The sequence below is a fragment of the Mustela erminea genome, chromosome X (assembly GCF_009829155.1).
Source record: "Mustela erminea isolate mMusErm1 chromosome X, mMusErm1.Pri, whole genome shotgun sequence".
NCBI classification, from domain to species: Eukaryota; Metazoa; Chordata; class Mammalia; order Carnivora; family Mustelidae; genus Mustela; species Mustela erminea.
Genome location: NC_045635.1, coordinates 34,207,517 through 34,228,996, shown reverse-complemented (window position 1 = coordinate 34,228,996; position 21,480 = coordinate 34,207,517). Strand labels below are relative to the sequence as shown.

The following is a 21,480-nucleotide window of genomic DNA, read 5'->3' as shown; positions in this document are numbered from 1 at the left end:
GATTCCAGTGCACCTTAACCCAGAAGGAAGGGAAGAGAGAAGGAAGGGAGGGAGAAAGGGAGAGATTGGGTCTTTTGTTCTAGAACTTTTTTCCTTCTGAGTTTGTGTGGAGCAGGTGCAGGCTGTTTTGGAGTCCCTCTCCCAGCTACCCCTCCCCCCACACTCCACTTCCTGTTTATTCTTCCTGCCAACGCCACACTGGGGAGGGATGGGGGCTGGGAAACATTCCAGTTCCTTTATCCGCCTTCTCACTCCCTGTGGGCCCCAATTCAGGAATGATTGCTTGGAGGTTGAGTTTGTGCTCTTTCAAAGTCTTTATGAGAGTTATTAACAAGACTCTAAAGCTTCTAGTGTGAATTCTCATCAGTGCATATACTAATAACCAATGAAGTCAATGAAGGAAGAAGAAAGGAAACAAAAGAAAAAGAGGTCTGGAAAATTCACATATTAAATAGTCAAAATAGTCTAGAATGTGGTTGCGTTGTTTTATAAAGCCTTAAAGAACAAATCAGGTAAAAGAAAAGCATCTCCTTCCTCTAAGGTTTCCTTTTTATCCTTTTCCTGGCCAACATATTAATTAACAACTAGCAAACACTTTAAGATCGTTACAAGTTCTGGTTTAATCATTGACATATTTTGAAGACTTGGTTTCCCTTATAACAAATTCTTCGAACCCTGGTTTCAAAATTAGTTAGGGTTAGATTTGGCCATGAGCAACAGAAATGGCAGTGACTTGAACAAGATAGCACTTTATTTCTGGCTTTTGAGATCAGAGTTCAGAGGTAGGCCATCCATGATGAGCAGAAACCTGGGTCCCTTCCCCCTCCCTCTTCCTGCTGTTCTAAACACAGTGCTGCCACCTTATTATCCAACATGGCTGCTGGAGCTCCGGCCAGCCCGTGTTGCTCCATTTCACAACAGGAAGGAAGGAAGAAAGGTATTCTCCCGTCCTTTAATGATACCTCCTGGAAATAATATATGAAACTTAACGCTTTCGGCTCATTGGTTCGAACTCTGTCACATGGCCACCTCTAGCTGCAAAGGAAGAGGAAAATTACAGCTTTATTTGGGGTGACCAATTTCCCAGCTAAAGTTGGGGGAACAAGGAGAGAACAGATATTCGGAGACAACAGGCAGACTTTGAGACAAATCTACTCTTCTGTAAAATGAGAATAATATTAACACTTACTTCATAGGGCCCTCGTGAGGAAAAAAATGAGATCATGCATGAGATGGGCACCAGTCACATTAGTAACGACTTCCTTCTTCAGAGGAAGGAGGAAGTGTGCACTGAGTGTGAGCCCAGTAGTTCATTGCTACTTTTAATCCAATGAGGTAGTACCCCCCATTTTGCAAAAGAGAGAAGACTCCAAGAAGCCAATGAACTCCCCCAGGAAACAGAGAATGAGCCTGTAGAACTGGGGTGAAATCCACATTCTGGGACTCTGAATCCTGGTTTCCTTTCACTCCTGGGGGCCACCCCTCCTTCAGCCTCACCTGGCCACAACCACGTCTCTCACTATGATCCTCGTGTTCTCTAAGACAGCATTTACTATGCTCCTCTCCCTGGAAAATCTCTTATGCTCTACCCCAGAACTACCTTGTCACCGTTCAATGGGAACTGGGAGAACCAGGTGCCAGTGGTGAAAGCATCACAAATCAAAAGGGGCTGCACGCTGGGCTCCGTCATTAATGGCTGGCTGGGGGAAAGCGGTATATCCACTGTGGAAAACTCCTTGGCAGTTCCCTGTGAAGTTAAGCATTTACCTCTATTATGAACTAGCAATGGATTCCTATGTATTTATTTTTTTAAAAAGGGCTCCAACTAGAATGCTCTTTATTAATAAAAGCTAAGAGAAATCAACAATGCAGACAACTTAAATGTCTATTATCAAGAAAAGAGGTAAATAAAACACGGACATTTATAAGATGGAACAGCATTTATAAGATGCTGAGCCATAAAAAGGAAGGATTCATGCACTAAGTCCTACAGGAGTGTGGGTGGATCTCAGAAATACTACATTGAATGGAAGAAACCAGACCCCCAAAGAGCATGCAAAGATGATATTGCAGGATTCCATGAATACGAAGTTCAAGAACGGGTCAAATGGTAGATGAGGGCTAGAACTCAGGAGACTGGTTGTCTGGGTTGTGGGGGAGGGGAGGACCAGAAAGGAACATAAGGGAAAGTCATGGGTGATGGGAAGTCTGTGAACGTTTACTAAGGTATCAGTTACATGGGTGTGTGCGTTTGTCAAAACTCAAACTAGGTACTGTATATTTTATTGCAAGTAATTGTATCTCAATTAAAAAAGCAGAACTAATGATGAGCAGGGCTGCAAAAATGAATGCTACACCTCAATGTCACCAAACTGTTTTAGAAGGGAAAGAAGTGAGAATCGAACAAATAAAAATGAAGAAGGCAGGAGCGCAAGATCTTAGCCACAGAACAGGTAATAAAGAAGGCTGCTAGATTTGAAGTAAGCTTTTCAAGTTCCCAGTGGCAGAGCCACGACTCATGTCTGTTTATGTGGGGCTGCTGGCACCAAGATTAGAGCTGAAAAGAAAAATAAAGTCTCTTTCACAAAAGAAGGCAAAAAGAACCTTTAATGCTGTTCTCAACAAGTTGTTGTGCTCGAAATTCTATATCTCAGCCAGCCCAAGGCAGTGACTGAATTAAGTGTCAAGAGTCTAACCTTTTTGTTTTCCAGCCACATGCTAGAGGTCAGCTGTTTCCATTTCCGATTGCTTCTGGAACAAATTTCCACAAACTTGGTGACGTAAAAACAATGCAAAATTATTATCGCCCATTTCTGGAAATCAGAAGTCTAAAACAGGTCTCGCTGGGCCAAAACCAAGGTGTTGGCAGGGTTGCGTGCTTTCTGGAGGCTCTAGGGACAGTCTGTTTCCTTGCCTTTTCCAGCTTCTAGAAGCTGCCTCTGCTTTTTGGCTCCTTTTTCCGTCTTCAAAGCCAGTGGGGGCAAATCGCGACTTCCTCATGCAGCATCACTCTGACCTTAACTCTGACTCGGACTCCTACTTCCATTTTTTTTTAAAGATTTTATTTACTTGACAGACAGAGATCACAAGCCAGAGAGGCAGTCAGAGAGAGGAGGAAGCAGGCTCCCCGCTGAGCAGAGAGCCTGATTCGGGGCTCAATTCCAGGACCCTGGGATCATGACCTGAGCCGAAGGCAGAGGCTTTAACCCACTGAGGCACCCAGGTGCCCCTCCTACTTCCATTTTTAAAGACCCTTCTGATTACACTGGATGCACCTGGATAGTCCAGGATAATTTCTCCATCTCAAACTCAGGTGATTAGCAGCCTTCATTCCTACTGCAACCTTCATTACCCTTTGCCATTGAAGGAGATATAGCCACAGGTTTGGATGATTAGGAGACAACCACCTTTGAGGGACTACGATTCTGCCTACCAAGCTGAGCTTTAACTGTAAAATGTGACTTCAGATCCTTCTCTTCTGCATAGCAGCCATCAGAGGAATGTTTCCAAAAGGTTCCAGATGTATTCGAAGCTGGGATAAAACAGACTCTGTCCTCTAGAATTGCGTTCTACTTTTAAAAAAAAAAATTTAAAGATTTTATTTATTTATTCAACAGAGAGAGACAAAGTGAGAAAGGGAACACAAGCAGGGGGAAGTGGGAGAGGGAGAAGGAGAAGCAGGCCCCCTGCGGCAGGGAGCCCGATGTGGGGCTTGGTCCCAGGACCCTGGGATCATGACCCGAGCTGAAGGCAGGTGCTTAATGACTGAGCCACCCAGGTGTCCCTACATTCTACTTTTTTTTGAAAATTTCATATATTTGAGAGGGAGAAAGAGAGAGAGAGAATGGGCAAGGGTGAGGGGTAGAGGGAGAGGGAAGCAGGCTCCCTGTTGAGCAAGGGGCCTGATGTGGGATTTGATCCCAGGACCCTGGGATCATGACCTGAGCTGAAGGCAGACGTCTAACCATCTGAGCCACCCAGGCGCCCTACACTCTACTTTAAATTGCTTTCACTTAGTTCTACAGTCTCCTGAAATTTGGATAAAGGTCTCCACTCCGATTGCTGGGTAACACACCACTTAGTGGTTTCAAAGAATGAAAATAATTTGCATGCAGGTCTGATATTTGGACAGGACTCAATGGGGACAGCTTGCCTCTGCTCCTCTCGGCATCGGCCAGAGCGACTCAGAGGCTAGGGGCTAGGCTCAGTTGAAGGCTGGCTCCTAGGGTTGGCAGAGAGATGCTGGCTTTGGGTGGTGACCTCACTGTGGCCATCAGCCGGGACAGCTACATGGGACCTCTTCGCGTGGCCCGGGCTTCCTTGTGGCACTTTCAAGCCTGTTCCAGGGTGAGCATCTCCAGAGACAGCCATGTACGTCACACAAGAGGATGTCCCGCTCTCTGTGGTCTGGCCTTGGAAGTGGCGGCCACATATATTTTATCAGGCAGCCACAAAGCCCCACCTAAATTCACGGTCAGGAGAGGTAGAGTCTACCAGTTGATGGAAGGTGGCAAAGTGGCGGAAGAAAATTTAAGGCCAAAAAGAACTCGGCACCCTTTGTTAGAAAACGCAGTTTGCTGCAGCTTCTTTACCACGTTTCCATTTCTTCTCTTCATTTAAAGTCTCCTCTTCCTTTTGTTTGATTTGTTCCCCCTTACATAATGCCCCTCTTGAGGACGCCTGGGTGGCTCAGTCGGATCAGCGTCTGCCTTCGCCCCAGGGTCCTGGGATCAAGCCCCTCTGTGGGGCTCCCTGCTCCACGGAGAGTCTGCTTCTCCCTCTCCCTCTGCCCTTCCCCTCGCTCGTATTCTCTCTCTTTTAGTAAAGAAATAAAATCTTTAAAAACCCATAATGTCCCCCCCCGCTGGCCTCTTTTTTGGTCCCCCACTCCTTCTGGATTGAAATCAGGCCAACCCTGAGTTGGCGAACAATAGTTTCATGAGGTGCTAGCGAGGGACCGTGGCCCATGCTCAGAGGATGGGCAGCTCGTGGCTGGAATCGGAGTCCACTCAACCATTCTGCACGGACAAAAATGACAATTTCATATGCTTCAACCTAGCATCTGCTGCCTCTCTAGTCAGAGAAAATGTACCAACCCACTATCGAAAGAGAAGGATTACTTCGACACTCCTCGGATATCCATTGGGTGGGAGTGTCCCGAAACACACTTCGCCTTTCTCCATCACGGCCCTTATCACGCCGACCCAGGGGTGACATCTGGTCAATTCAGAAACATGAAATTCAGCAGCAGCTCATCTTGGCACCTCCCTTTTTCTCCTTGAGGCTAAACTGGCCCCAGCTCTCAAAAAGCACTGGTAGGAAGGGGCTGCTGTTGTGAAGATTCCGCCCAGCCCCCAACACTTGGGTAAAACATCTAAATTTCTGGCACTTTCCCTCCAAACATTCAAACTATGGAGGAACTGTCGGCAGTACTTATCACAACAGAAGCTAAATTATACCCTCCAAGCACCGATGAGTTACAATGTCAATTAGATGTCACAGAATACTACACCTTGTTTTGAATGACCGAAACACAGCAACTACACTCCTCGCATTCTGCACATAGCTCGGCTGCTACCCTACGCACCCGTGCTCTTTCACAACGCACGTGTCCCATTAACAACATAGCAGGGCTTAAAATTAACATCACATTGTGAAAAACCGGAAAATTTAAAATATCTTGGTCGGTCCCAACAATGCGGTACTTTCGTTTTCATCTTTGTTTGACCACCAAACAGGAAATCTCCTCAATTAGATGTCTGCTCAGAAGAAGAAGGAAAAAAAAAAAAAAGCCATTATCCAAGGACACAGCAAGTTCTGTCAGGTATTTCAACATGGTGGAAGAGTAGTCGGGTTTTAATTGGCCCTATTGAGCTCACCCACAAGCTACAAGATTCTTTACCTCAGCAGTGTGGTATTCAAAAGTTAAAAAAAAAAAAAACTACAAAGGTAGTTCCTACCTTTGAAAACATCAAACGAAACATGTTCGGTTTCATCCTGTTAACTGAATGCTCGTTGATAAAAGTGCACATATCAACACTAGTAAGACTGGTATTCAAAAGTAAAAGAAGAGTCTTGAAAATGCCCCACCCCCAGCATTGTTTATTTAGCTAAAATAAAGAACTGGGCTCTGTGTTTTGCTAGTATTTTCTCAGTCTCATCTACTGTGTTGGAAAGCACTTTCTCTAGACAGCTCAAGGTCAGAAAGTTACCTTCAATAACCCCGGTCTCAATTAAATGATAAAAAGTTTCTCCAATCAAAATTCTTCCCAGTTCGGGGTTATTGAAGTGGGCCACACTGGCAGATAGATTTTACCACTGCTAGGCAAAGCATTCTGAAACAATAGACAAAGTAGTAATAAAATAGAAGAAAAATCATGGGAAGTTACCAAAAAAAGAAAAAAAAAAGAAAAAACAAAAACATTCCTCTTAATATAGAGAATGCCAAAACAGGAAGGACTGATGAGACAGTTGTGGTTTTAGCTGGCCTTGTTTAGACAGATGCACACAACTATTAGTTTTGTGCTTTAACTTGACCAAGACTTTTGACGCTAACAAGAAAACAACAAACTCAGTAATTAACAATAACAACAACAAATAGATGAGAGAAGATTCGAGATGGCAAATGCTGCACGGTTTTACGGAAGGCATATCTATTTGGGTATTTGCTATAATGACCTCCATTCAGGCTCTGAATGGCAAGCAGCTGGAAAAACTCTGTGTACAAATGTGGTTTTCATTCTCCTTAACCAATATTTCATTAATTAAATAACATTCTTTCTGTGGAGCAGGGAGGATCCTGAGGATTGTGGGAAACACAAAGGAAAATGCTAGAATCCTCATTTGCCAATGCTGGAAGAGATCTTAAGGCTTGAGCTGCTTTTACCTCTTATTTCCTTTCTGCAGGCTTTCAAACCCTTTGTCCATCCTGAAAGCCAGAGGGGACCTCCCGTCTCCACTCCATTCCCTCATCTTCCTCCCCAAGCTCCACCCTCTGGACAAGACAGTTTGCTTCCAAGCCCTGCCCACCATCCAAGCATGTCCACCACCGGGAGAATAAACTCAGGGTCAATATCTGTGAAGTCTCCGGAAGGGGGTCAGCGTCATTTGGACAAGGAACTCTGGTGATTCATGTACCCAAGTGTGGTCTAGCAGTAGGGGCACAAACTCTGGGCATTCCCTTGAGACCTCCTTGCCCCAGGGGAGTCACAAGGCCTTACAAGAATCATGGGGGCCATGGAAAGTTGGGGACCGGGGAAAGGAGCCCTTATTGCATGAGGCAAAGAATGGTATTGACTTCCAGAAAAAGAAACGGTTATTGGTAATGGACTATCATTATGTCCACCACTTACCAGAAAGCTCTACACAGTTCCAAATGAGCTGGAGATATGATAAAGTGTTTAGAGGAAATCAAGAACACCCTTCAAATTTCCCTGAGTTACCAAAAAAAAAAAAAAAAAGATCTGACTTTAAAAAAAAATAACTTTACATTTAAATTATCTTTCTAATTAGAGCAATTTATCCTTGATCAGAAGCTACATAAAGCTTGAAATTTTACTTTGTTTTATTTTATTTTTAAGCTTGAGATTTTACCAAGACTAATAATTAATTTTAAGAGATCAATCCAATAGTCCACCTGTTTAAAGTTTTCATGAGCTTCTGGTCCAGATTTTTTTTATCTGTTGGGGGCAAAAATCCCTTCTAAAATTTTAGAGAAAACATCCCTTCTGTCATTATTTCATTCAACTCTTCCAAATAAATCAAACAAGGATACAGTGATTGGTATCAATGTACTAGATGTCCCATAAAAAGATAATCACCTTTAAAAAAAAGGTATACTCTGCAAGATTTGAGGCCTCAGTCCACCAGAACTGTGTCCAGTTTGCAACGAGAACCACAGACTAAGGGGAGAAGGCAGGGGAAGGCAAACGGGAGATACGATTTCCCCAGTGAGTTTTGTTCATCAACTACAAATAAGGGGAATCTATGGGGCATATGCAAACGACAATAACTTTCATTAAAAAAAAAATGTTAACTGTAGGCTAGTTTGCAAGTAGGTCCAAACGATAACAATCCCAGCTGCTTTCTAACAATTGAGTTCAGGTTCAGAGAAAGAGTAAATGAGGCCAGACCACTAAGGAACACTGTGTAAATGTACAACATGAAAAACCCCATGTGAGCAAAGCAGAAAGCTGTTTTTTAGAGGCAAAAGCAGGCCTTCTCAAAGGCTTCAGCGTGCAGTTTTGATGTAGGAAATCGCATCAGATGTAAATATCTGGAGGGTAATCAATTCCATTCTAAGCTGTTCCGTTTTGCCTGGTTCATCTAGCTGTGCCTTCCCTTTGGTCACAGGCCGCTATGGAGATGGGCACCATCAGGCAGCCGTGAGCTCTTTGAGGGACGTGCCGCTCAGTCTCTGCAACTTTTAAAATCTGTTGAGTACTTTGAGCTTCCTCAGGAGAGACCTTCTGAAAATAAAGTGGCTCATCCCTTTATCTACCGATTTTAAGCCAAATTTTAAATAGCATGGGAAGTTTGACTGGGTCAGTCTGAAAAGTCTACAGAGTTCCAAATGAACTGGAGATGTAATAAAGTGTTTAGAGGAACTCAAGAACAACCTTCAAAATTCCCTGAGTTACTAAAAAAAAAAAAAATGGACCTGACATTGAAAGAAAAACTAAACTACTTTAAATTTAAATTATCTGACTAATTAAAGCAAGGTAACCTCGATCAGAAACTACATAAAGCTTGAAAATTTTATTTTATTTTTAAGCTTGAAAATTTTAAGACTAATAATTAATTTTAAGAGACCAATCCAAGAGTCCCCATGTTTAAAGTTTTCGTGATTTAACCTTGTTTTGTCTCATAAACTGATCTTGAATAAAACAGTAGTTACTATCTGTGGGCTAGTACTTTTGGGGGCTGGGAAACCCCATGGTTCATTAAAAAAAAACCCAATGCTCTTTAACAGTGCTTGTTTACTCCTAGGTCAGAATCACTATTTGCGTAATAAAAATACCCCTATGTGAAGGAATGGTTTCCCATATGGGTAGCTATGTACAGTTTAAGTCTTGCTCTCTGTCTTCTATGTAACAGCACACCCTGAAAACAACTTGCAGTTAGCCTCTCCTAAAATTTCTGCAAATTATCTGCCCAAATTATGACTTTTTGCTTTAAGTTCAGGTTCTCCCTCTGGACTTTGAGAAGGGAAATAGGTGAGCTGCTGTTTCAAGGACATAACTGAAATTATGCATTCCGTGCCTCAAGTACATATTCCTGGAGAGAAGCAAGGGGGTCAACAGAGACATGAACCAACATTTAGAGCAAAGACAGAAATCTGTAAGGTCCCTTTCCGGTAGTGCCTGAAGGAACTCGGAAGAGTCATTCTATGTTGTGTCAGCTCATGTAATCCTCACTGCAACTGCACGAAGAAAGCCCTGTAGTGATTATGCCTAATTTCAAGTGTGGCAGTGAGCGTGGATGGTCAAATATTCTAGTAATAAGTTGTAACAAGAGGATTTGAACACACCACTTTCTGGCTCCAAAGTCTTGGTGTTTCTTTCCACCGTGTGGCTTCTGCAGTCTCCTTTCTTTGTTGTTTGCGCTTTGGATATTTTAAAGGGAATACGCTACAAGAGGCTCTATACCTTACTTTCGATGCTGTTCCCTTATCTTTCTGTATTAATGATTAACTTTTTCTGGCAAAGGCAAGCACCCCAGTCTTGACACTTCCCCATTTTTTTCACTGCTGCTAAAAGCTGATAATAGACTTGAGCTGCCCACACCAAAAAAGCGCTTGGCTTTTTATTTATTTGTTTATTTTTCGGACTGCAAAATTCTATGTATTTTAAATTCAAGCTCTAGGAGCTTAGAGATGCCACATCACTTCAATGAAGTCATGATGCCACATGAAAAAATGAAATTGATCCAACACTACTTCCCCCTAAACAAATAATGAAAGAAAATGCACAGCACCCTCCCAGGAAAGCGTCATAGTCGCCATCTGAGAAGAGTTCCCCAGGGCCCAGCGGCAGTTTGGCTCCAATCTGCTGTCCACAATTGCACGCCCGCTCATCGAAAAACTGGCAGCATTGCTGGGCCTCGCTTACCAAAACTTAGCTCTCTTTCTGGGAAGCAGGGAAAGAGGCCCCGGCACACGTTACAGAATACGGTTTCAGTTATCTCCTAAGAGTCCCCTGAGAGTCTCATGAAGTAAAGACCTGTGAGATGTGTGCGCTAGTATTAGCTGGTGTTTACAGATTTTTCACTTCTCAGCAGCTAAGTGAAATTTCCGCCTCTAAAATGAGTTTTTCTGCCTCAAAACACACTTCACTGTGGGCTTGGGCTTCTTAAAAAGCCCAAAATGTTCGTCAAGCTCTGCAAAAAGCTGGCCAAGGGTCTTGAAAAATATCGCTGCCTCCCCAGATAACCTTAGGTATCTGAATTTTTGTTGAGGTGTCTGGGTCTCCAGGGGATGGACTTAAATAAAAAGCTTGGCAGTGAATCTCATTGGTAGCTACATCCCAAACAAAACCGGGTCCTTACAGAGACGTTTAACCAAATAACCACCACTCTGAAATACCAGAGAGAAAATAACATTTTCTTTGGCTAAAAAAAATAAATAAATAAAAAGCAATTGAATTTATTTTTATTTTACTTAGCTAGGCCATTCATGGACAGATTTAAAAGCAACAAAATTTTGCTGAGTTTCGTTAACACATGTGCCTTTTTAATTTTAGAATATAGTCTACATCTGGATTAAAAAAAGTTTTAAATAAATTTAAGACATATGACAACAGTGGAACCCTTCATCATTCTATGTACACCACGGATAGAATGTCAGTTGGTTCCATTTCGGATAAGTCCACTTTCTCATAATAACATTATTATTTTCACTGGCTGAGTGGCAAGCTTCGTAAGGGGCTGGCACGGTGCCAGCTTCCACACACTGGGGTGGGGGCGGGGAGGGCGTGAAAGGGCTTGGGGGTAGGGGTGCCACAGGACAACTATACAGTGTAACAGAAAATCATTAATCTCGTAGTACCGGTTACGGATAGACAGTGTTGTTTGTGCGCTTATCACAATGGAATCGACGAAGTTTCAGAGCAAGGAGGAGATTGGAAATACTTGAAGACAGGGCCACTGTTACAAAAAGTAGTGCAAACAGGAAAACTGATGCAATCCTAGCAACGCTGCGGCCTCCACCAGCCCAACGGCAGGGCGGTAGGAGGCTGCGCGCCCCGCCTTCCCCAGCGCCCAGCTCCGGGCGCCGCTCCCAAGTGTGGCAACCCAGCGCCGCGCCCCAGCATGGCCCCTTCTCAACTTATCTCCTCCAGAAAGAACAGAAAAGAAACTCCAAGGAAGGCACAGGCTGAATGCAGGGCGTCAGCTCAGTCCCATTCCCAGCAACTTAGAACACAGCGCCCCCAGCACCACCACTACGAGAGAGGGGGAGGGGGCCCCAACCTTAACTCCCGCCACCACTTTCCTCTCCTCTTCGCAGAGGCGGCCCCTTCCTCCAGGCAGCCCCGCTGCGCCCCCCGCACGTACGTAGCCACCCCCCACCCCGCAACTTTGCAGTCCACCCATCGTCCCATCGCGCCCTACAGCCAGAAAGAAAACAGCTTTGAGGAAAGGGTGAGAGATGGGGCCAGGAAGGGTGCTGGGCATCCGCGGGCGTCCCGCCTCAGTGGCCCCAATTGCTGAAGCCGATCTCCTGCTTGTATCTGTTGGTGAGGATGTTGGCTTTACGCGTGAGTTTGGAGAGCACAGTGTGCAGCCCGCGCAGGTGGTAGTGGAACTGCTGTTCCAGGTCCTCCTCGCCGGCTTCCGCGCCCTCTAGGTGGCTCAGGTCCACCAGGATGTCCTTGGACTTCCAGGCGTTGCCTTCCTCGCTCCCCGCCGCCGGCGGCGGCTGGTGCAGGACCCCCCACTCGATGTCGTTGCGGATGGACTTGAGCAGCATGTAGTGGCTGTACATGTCCCGGGAGGGCGCGAAAAAGCTGCCGTTGGCGCTGCCCGGGCCGGGGGCCGGGGGCGTGCGCTCCTCCAGGCAGCCGCCACTGCCGCCCACCTCCACGCCGACGTCGTTGTCCAGCCCCGGCTCGGCTAGTGGCACGTCGCGCAGCAGGCTGGGCACCATCACCGTCTGGTCCATGTTGTTCACCGCGCCGATGAAGCGGTTCATGGCGTTAAAGAGCGAGTGCTTCTGGTTGTAGGTGTCGCAAATCTGCATCATGGTGGCCGCGCGGGCGCCGGGGCACAGGGACGCAGAGGCAAGGGATGGCCGGCCGGGGCGACGGGCTGCCTGCCCTCACGCGCTCTCCGAGGCCCGCGCCGGGGGCCTGCCTAGAGCCGGTGCGCCGGGATTCCCGGCTCCTGCTCCGCCCTCTCCAACTCTCGTCTCGCTCGCAGCCGGGCCCTGCGGGACGCGCAGCAGCTCGGAGCTTGGGCGCCCGGAAGCTCGCGATGGCGGCGCGTGGTCCGCAGGTCGAGCCCTGGCCTGGCTAGGGAACGGGAACGAAAGAGATTACCCACCCGGCGAGGGTGCCCGGCGGCCCCGCCCGCGCACAGCGCCCTCCCCGGGGCCGGCTCGCCCGGGACGGAGCGCCGCGGGTTCCAGCAACCCAGCGCTCCCCCCGCAGCCCCGCGGTTCCCCCTCCTCGCCCGCCAAGGCCGCGGAGAGAAGGAAGGGGTGCTTCCCACCCCCGTCCCCCTCGGAAAAGGCTGAGTCCCAGCATCTACAGTGAGCGGGCAGAGATGGGGCGGGGGCACCCACCTACTGCTGTGGCTCAAGATCCCCTGCTGCTGGGTATCTCAGCGCTCCCGCTGCTGGCGGCTGCTGCCTGCGGGCGCTGCTGCGGTCAGTGGCCGGATTGTGACTGCGGGCGGCTGTGGTGGCGTCGGCCCCCTACCCATTCCAGGTGCTCAATTTATAGAGCCCCGGAAAGGTGTCGCCGGCGCTCAAGGGCCACCCCTGGTGTCTCCACCTCCCGCCTCCCCGGCAGCGCCAAGATAAAAGGCCCGGGCCAGGATGACCGCGAGTAACACTCTCCTGGTCCCTTCTACAGCGAGGGCGGGGCGCGCCGGGCCAGCTCCGCCTCTCGCCTGATACCCGGGCGGAGGGAGGGCTCCTTGGCCTGGCCGGGCTGGGCTGGGCGGAGGAGGGATGGAGCAGCCGCACCCTGCCAGCCCGGAGAGCAGAGCAGGCCAGTTGGGGGAGGGCGGGAGACCGAGCGGGGAAAGATGCAGGCGTCCGGACCCGCCTGAAGGAGGGCAGGCGTGCTGGTTCGGGTGGGCCTGGCACACGCTGCCGGAGTAGGATGACCGAAATGCACCCTGGTTGCAAACGGAGCCCCCAACCCTGAATCAATAGTGTACGCTGCCCAGAAACTACGATCCTGGTTTATTATTAGCCGTCGGGGGCGGGGGAGGCGGGGAGGGGGGTGGCGGGAAAGGGACCAGCAGCAGCCGCAACTCCATCTCAGGGCTCTTGCGTAAGAAGGGTGGCTGGTCATGCCTGGTGCACGTGGACGCATGGTGTTCTCGCCGTGGCCCTGGCCTTGGCCAGCTGCTGGGGGAGGGGAGCCTCGGAGCCTTTTGCCTAGGTCCAGGCCGGGTCTTTCCCAATCTTTTCTGTAACAGCTGTTGCCAGGGATGAAGAGCAACCCACCGCCAGATCTGCACCTTTCCCCAAGAGAACAGTAGTGCCAATGGGGAGAAGTGGCCAAATTCCTCACTTTTGTCCAAGTCCTGCTACTCAGAGATGCTGGGGAGCCCTGGCCATGTGGCCTTTTGGCTGCCAAGGGGCCAGGAGAGGGTGATGGTAGTTAAGCCTGGTGTTGGATCTTTCATCATTTAACAGAAAAGCTGGGAGGCATACAGTCATATATATATATATATATGGTGTGGGTGTGGAGTTTGAAATGTTACTTTCCAAAGATAGTTCTTAAAACACAGGGTCATTGAATAGGGCCAAAGCCATGTACTGAATCTTTGAATTTAATTTTTAAGAGCATTGCACCTTAAATTTCGCTTTGGGACTCCAGACCACAGCCCATTTTCATTTATTTTTGTTTCACCATCTCACTTCCCTTGTCCTGTCCTTCACTGGCTACTCTTCTCCAATAGTTCTACAGATAACAAGATACAAGTTTCTAATTTTATTTTTTTTTAATTTTTATTTATTTGACAAAGAGACAGGTAGAAAGGGAACACAAGCAGAGGGAGTGGGAGAGGGAGAAGCAGTTCCCTGCTGAGCAGGGAGTCCCTTGTGGGGCTCTATCCCAGGACCCTGGGATCATGACCTGAGCAGAACAGATGCTTAGTAACTGAGCCATCGAGGCATCCCTCAAGCTTCTAATTTTAAATTGCTTTTCTCTAAAACCTTTCAGTGGCGCTTCTACTATATTGTTTCTCACAGGATAAAAATTGCCAAAAGAAGAGAGAGGCACCTAATAAAGGAGTTTATTTCTTTACCTCCTTCTTTCACTTTAATTGTGTATATTTAAGTTTTTTCCACAGCAAACTATCAGATTTGGTGCAATGTGGACTGACCTGTGAACAACAGGACACTAGTCAGTGACTTCTGGAGGCAGAGCCTAACCAGGGGACCTCCAGTTCCAGGCCTTATTAGCTCTGCTAGATCATAGGCCATGTTTTCCTATTGATAAAACTTGGATAACACTACCTGCTCACCTACCAGTCTTTGTGTGTGGGGGGGTATCAATGGAAAGAAAAATGTTGGGCAAAAATCATTACATAAATTTGAAGCATGAAGATAGTCTCATCCTCCCACTTACACTCATGGAGACTTAGGGAAACTTTCCCACAGTCAGTTTCCTTATCAAGAAAATGGAGCTTCTCCCAGGGGCTATGTCCAATTTTGTTTAAGGTTAAGTAAGATAGTGGATGTAAAATTTATGAAAATTAGAAGCTACTTTCCAAAGATTAATTGTACTTACTGAAAGACATCATAGCCAAGAGGTGTTTATGTGAAGTCAGAAACTTTAAAAACGTGTAAATGGGCTATGATGAGCCACAGACCCTTTCCCCTAGTACTTAGGCAGCAGGAGAGTACAAAAATCGATTTTAAATCTTTACAAGCAATGAGATACAAAGAGCATTGCAAGAGGACAACTCGAGAAAAACACACATCCAGTTTCCAGTAGGTGATCGTCTCACTAATTAGAACATATTTGTCCCCCATTACAGATTCTCTTGATATTTTAAGTATGTATGCCTCTGGATGAAAACTTGGTATTCAGATTGAGTTAATTAAAAGCTGGAATTCCGCCTCTTTTTGTCTTGGTCCCAGTTCCAACACGGTTTGATAATAACTTGCAGAAAACGCAACTCCAAGTGATCTAGCAAAGGGATCCCAGCAAAAAGGCTCAGGTTGGAAGAACGCCCCTAAAGCCTTCTTTTTGGCCCCCACCCTTCTCCCCCAACCCCCACCCGTTTCCTTCCTTCCTCAAGTCTCGCGGTCCCTCTCCATCCTCCAGTTCTTGATTTCGGCCCCTGCTCTTTCACGTTTCTCAAATACTGTGTACGATGGCTCTTGCACCTGCCTGCAAAACTTCCCAACTCGGGCCTCCTCAGCTCCCGGGTGCCCGCGCAACTACTCACGCCCACCGAGTAACTCCGGAACGAAAAAGTCCCCGGGCCCGGGCTCCGGGCCCTTAGAATCACCCCACCACCGCCCCTCCAGCTTCAGCCAATCAAATGCCGTCTGAGCATATTATGCAAATAAGCTTTCACGCCCCGGCCAGTCAGAAGCCAGAGCCCCCTCCCCCAGCGTCCTCTTTCACCCCAGTCGCGCCAAAGTGGCGGCCGCGTCCCTGGCAACTGGCGCGCATTCAATTTTCCCTCAGACGCGGCTGGGAAAAAAAAAAAAAAAAAATGGTTCCCTGGGGTCATTTGGGAGCGGAGCGGGCGGGTCCCGGCCTGGCCCGAGGGGGCCAGCCTCTCTGGTTGCTTCAGGCACTCTCCCAAATCGAGATCTGGACCTGGCTGGAGATGCTGAGCCACCTGCCCAGGCTTTATTTTGCCTCCGGAAAACAAAGTAAGTCGTCCGTGAGCAAACAACTTTTGAGTACTTGGTGTAGGCCAACAGGCTCAAAGCTAGGGCCCCTGGCCTCAGCCTCCCGCCCAAGACGCTGAAGCCTCTGTGAAAGCCTTGTCTGGGGTCTGGCTCCCACCCCAGCTTCTCGTTCCACAGCTCCGACTCTGGAGCTCCGAAATTCCAGTTCTTAATTCGCACTTTACTTCCTAACCTCAGCAACCGGGAAATCATGCATTGCTGGCCCGTCTCCCAAAAAGTGTCCGCAAATTACCCCTTCCACTGTGTCCTTTGAACAAGTGGGAATGGTGGCGTATTAAAAGGCCAGAAATTCACAAACGAAAGAGAGAGCAAGTGTCAACTGGTCAGAGAAGGCAGTTTAGAGAAGTAAGAGGTTCAGCCGAGAGGTGGAGAGAAGGTGGAGGAAGTGTCTGTAAGACTAGAAACCAGCCCAAGTCAAGGTAGTGGAGATTCTGGATGACTCTGTGGCAGAACTTACAAGGAACCAGTTCATGCACAGTGTCCAAGAAACAGGACAGTCAGACTCTTGTTCAAGGGCATGCCCTCCGGCCATCCACTTCCACTGAAATCGCTCCCAACATCCCCACCAAGTGGTCACCCTGGCCCACATTCTCTTCATTCGCATCCCCCAGTACTAGTTGTCCCTCCTTGGAGCCCTCCTGGAGGCCACGCAGCACACCATCAGGGGAGACGCTGTCTCCCTTGAATCCATGCTTCTTCCAGCCATCTACCCGCAGTTGCTACCGTGATTCTTAGGCGCTCCTCCATCCTGACCACTCTTTGCAAGTAGCTCTGGTTTGTTTGTAAGTGTGGCACCTGGAATTCATCCTAAGCACCATCTCTCCTAGGACTGAACGGAGTGCTGGGACCACCTATTTTATTGTAAGTGGTAACTTTCTAGGTCGTCGTTATTGCACGCAAGTGCCTGGAACTTAGACATGTTAATGCATTTGAACTCTACAACAACCCCGAGAAGAAAGTAAGGATCAGAGAGTTTAAGTGACCAAAGTAACAGGACTGGGATTTGACCTAGTTTTCTGCTGCCAGAACTAATGTTCCTTCTACACTATTCCACAAATACCTATTTCCTTACAATGCCACCTAACTTCGAATGGATTTCTTTTCACAGCTACCTCCGTAAGCTGCTGGTTAACAAAATTCTGTGTATCCCATTCTTGAGCAGGGCAGATCGTTTTGGACCAAAGCATAGAATTTTATATGTATCTTACTTAAATTTTATCTCATTAGATTTGGCTCGCTACTCCACCCTGTTTCCATATTTTAGGCCCCAATTTTTTGCTTTGATGTATTCAGGTCTTACCCATACATTTGATAACTATTCTATATATTCATCCACGTTATTGATAATGGGCAAAAGGCAGCACTCAGTAAAGGGCAAAGTGCTGTGGAACATTTGGAAAGCTCCTTCAGCTTGATATCAGTCCATTAATTAGCACCTTTTGGTGTATGTTGTTTCAGCCAGCTATGAATCATATTAATTGTACAATCATCTAGCCTACATAAAATTTTTTCTTGACTACAGAATATTATGAGCGACCTTGCTAAATGCCTTGCTCAAATCCCAACTTAATGGCTCGTATTTTTCTTATGGGGTCAGGAAGCAGGGTATTTTTTGTCATCTGCCATGGAGAAACCACTGTCACATGGTACAAATGTGGCAGAAATAGCATCACAATATTCTGAGTTAAAAATTGGGAGGGGAGGAGTAATCTCATTGTCATTGTTACTATAAGATACACCCTCACAAAGATTTAGTTGGGAGAAGGCTAAAACCCAGGAACAGGGCAGGAGTGAGTCTGTTGGCCTCAAACCTTAAGCTTCCAGGTTCTGACATGTCTGAATACGTTGGAGTTAGCACTTTGTCAAATCTCATTTTAAAAAAGCCTCTTTAGCTTTGAATCCAAGAGGAGTAAAGCACAGAAAAAGTTGAAAATACAACAAAAGGTAGTCTTTATTAAGTTCTCAGCATTTCTCTATCTTTGGGAACTTTATATAGAAAATGAATCATTTAATTTGAGTGTGGTAGATAAGAAAAGTACAAGACTCATTATAGGTTTGCTTACCTACCTTATAGGGGCATCTCAATTTGGTTATTCCTGGAGCCCTACAATTCCAGGACCTCCTTGCACCACCAACATAGGAGGACATGGGCAAGGGGAATAACTCCAGGGAGTTATTTGCATTTGACTGCAGAGCATAGAAGGAACCAAGACAATGTTCTTCCTTCACTCTATTCTGTGTATCTATTGGGTTATTTTATTTTTTTAAAGATTTTATTTATTTATTTCACAGAGAGAGATCACAAGTAGGCAGACAGGCAGGCAGAGAGAGAGAGAGATGGAAGTAGGCTCCCTGCTGAGCAGAGAGCCCGATGCGGGACTCGATCCCAGGACCCCAGGATCATGACCTGAGCTGAAGGCAGAAGCTTTAACCCACTGAGCCACCCAGGCGCCCTACTGGGTTATTTTAAATTATGAAATTAGATTCAGAGTTTATAGATTATAATGCTAAATTAACATAGGAAGAAAAGATGTAAGTATCAATATTGCATGTGTTCAAGTCCTAACGAGTGACATATATGTATATATATATATTCCATTTTAATGTTGTATATATAACTTAATGTATGTTTATATATAAATGTTATATATATATCATTTATATGTATTTTATACACACACACACACACACACACACCCTTTTATTGAATCTACAATGTCATGAATACAATGTTATCTGATAGAAAATGTCAAGAGTTCCCCACCATAGTGGGGAACCCTAATAATGAAAGAAAATGGGCCTAGATGAGGTATACGGGAGTTGAGCTGACTCACCTATATCAAATCAGGTCTGGACAGAGTACTTAGGCTAATCTCATGAGCAAGGAGAAAAGAATAGTGTGGAAAACAAAAGCAAAAAAAAAAAAAAGTCTGCAAGAGATGTGTTTGGAAGCAAACATAACTCACAAGTCCCTCTAGCTATAGAAGGAAGTAAGAATAGGAAAAATAATAAACCATGGGGAAGATTTAAAAAAGGAAATTGCAGAGCAAAGGAAACAAAATTTGAACAACAACAGCAACAAAACACCAGCCAACCAAACAAACAGCTGAAGAGGTAATAAATGGACCAGAAACAGAATAAGCATGACAGAATGTCTAGTTACTGCCAGAGAGTGAAGGGTTCAGACCATCACAGAGAAGAGCCACGAACAGTTAAAGGAAGTGTTGGGTCTAGACAGCAGACAACACATGGATGTATCTGATGTCACAGAAGTAGAGATCTCAATCCATGAACTAGAAAACAATTCAGACATGATAGAGAAAATTGTCCTTAATAAAATGTGTTCATCTGTAGCTTTAATAGCACGCTGTATAACAGGTAAAATTATTCAGAAAAGCTGACGTTGAAAAACAAGCTAGTTATATGTTTCAACTTCAAGGAAGAAGAAAAAGTCTTCAAGGATCCAAGTAGGAAAAGAAGTCGCCAGAAAGACAGCGCTTGCAGGGGAGGGTAGAATCAAGCTAGCTTTACAGAATCATTCAACAGCAGGAGACAGTAGAACTATAAAAAAGAACATGTGAGTCAAGAATCTTATATGACTCAAGTAAAAAACAATAGAATTCCCAAACATGAACTCAGAGCTTTTCTTGAAAAAACAAAATTACTCAGGGATAAAATTCTGCCAACAACAACAACAAAATGAACCGAAAGAAAGAACACGGGAACAAAGAAACCTTGATGAAAGGATTCATGGTGAGCTTCAATCCACAGAAATACAGAAGGAAGATTAAACTGTGGGTAGGACGGTTGCAGGACAGAATAAATATTTTAAACATCTACAATGTGAAAATAATGCAAGCATCAAAATTGGAAGATCGGAGAAGAGATTAGAAAAGGTAATCAACTTTCATTGCAGTCCGTCGATCAGTGAAATCTAAAACCAAATTGTGCCATTTACAAAATGAAGACACCAACATCTTAATTCTCAAACAATTTTTTTCTCCACTTAAAGGAGTCCTTGAGGAACTAATATTTTTTATAGCAAAAAAATCTCTTTCTAAAGTTCAGTATTTCTGTCCATGTCGCTCCAGTTACTATTCAAAATTCAAGTAAAATTAATTTTCACATTTCATTTAAAGTAGCATGTAAACTAATGTTCTATTTCTTCATTTGAGTACTAGATGCTACTTACATAGGTGTGTTCAATTTGTTAAACTGACACATACTCGAAAACTTTCTTCCCACGTGCTATACTTTGTTTGGAAATTCCATTTATATATATTGTCCTGATAGTTTGTCAACAGTCTCATCTGGTCAGCTGTTTTGGAGTTAAATGCTCTCAGTATTGTTTTGGTAAAAACACTTGTGAAGCCAAATATTACGTGGGAGTAGGAAAGCAGTACGCTATCTGAACTCTGACCCTTAGAGCAGAAATTATTGTTCTCTGTTCCTGTCAACTGCAGTTGAAGGAGTCCAGTGTTGGGAGTTTCCAAGCCTTGGTCCCGGAGAGATGATATTCTCAGACGTGATTCCATTAAAACAGCATTTTTGTGTAAATGCCTTAAATACTGTTTCTAAAAGTGCATTCACACAGTGTATTTATGGGTGGGTATCTGCTTTTGTTATGCTGTTCCTTGTTGTGTATCAATTACAGATGATTCATAAAACTAGAACCCTGGTATCCACCATTCTCTCTGTGAAGTCTGCATTTCTTCAACCCTAAAGGTAAAAAAGTTCATGTGAGTGGAGTTCTAAGAGTCTCCTGTGTGCTCATCTATACCCCGAACCCGGCCAGAGGAATATATTAATCTATAACATATATATATACTGTTTATCATGCTGCTGCGCAAAGGTTATCCTTGCCAGTTTGGCCTGCAAAGTTTGGACTTTAGGTCAGCATTGGTCCTGGGCAGTCCGAAATCCAACTGCGGCACGTGGTCAGTTTCCTTTTTTCCTAAATGGCTTCACGATTAGTAGAAATTTGGAAATAAATCCATGTGTACACCATTAATGAGCACCTTCTTCCTAGAAAAACATTAAATAAGGAAACGTATGTTTTCCAACTTTAAGACACAGTGTCTTGTGTAATTTCATTTTGTACAAAGCGGGCGATTACCTTGTCTGGGATTATAAAGTGGGTGTTTGTGGCGTAGAGCTCAGCAGGCAGTGTTTGCTATACATGTTTATTTGGGGCTACACAAGGTCTCTAGAAATGACTTGCTTGGTTTCCGTTGGAGGGGCTTAAATATCATTTCAATCCTGTTTTAAAATATTAGCAAATGTTAAGTGAAAATGCTGAAGTGGTTCGCATAGGGATTACATTTGGGGTTTTGGGAAAAAACAACCTTGATTTACATAACAAAACATCCGTAAGAGAA

At 45.5% G+C, this 21,480-nt stretch overlaps 1 protein-coding gene across 1 annotated transcript; it reads right to left on the bottom strand.

The window, feature by feature from the left end:
• Positions 1–10,626: 10,626 nt before the first annotated feature.
• MID1IP1 (MID1 interacting protein 1) lies at positions 10,627–13,064 on the bottom strand. Its single transcript, XM_032330845.1, has 2 exons — positions 12,779–13,064; positions 10,627–12,506 (listed from the first exon to the last, which is right to left on the bottom strand). The coding sequence occupies exon 2, from the start codon at positions 12,236–12,238 to the stop codon at positions 11,687–11,689; it is 552 nt and encodes a 183-aa protein (XP_032186736.1). The 5' UTR covers positions 12,239–12,506; positions 12,779–13,064; the 3' UTR covers positions 10,627–11,686.
• Between the last annotated feature and the right edge of the window lie 8,416 nt (positions 13,065–21,480).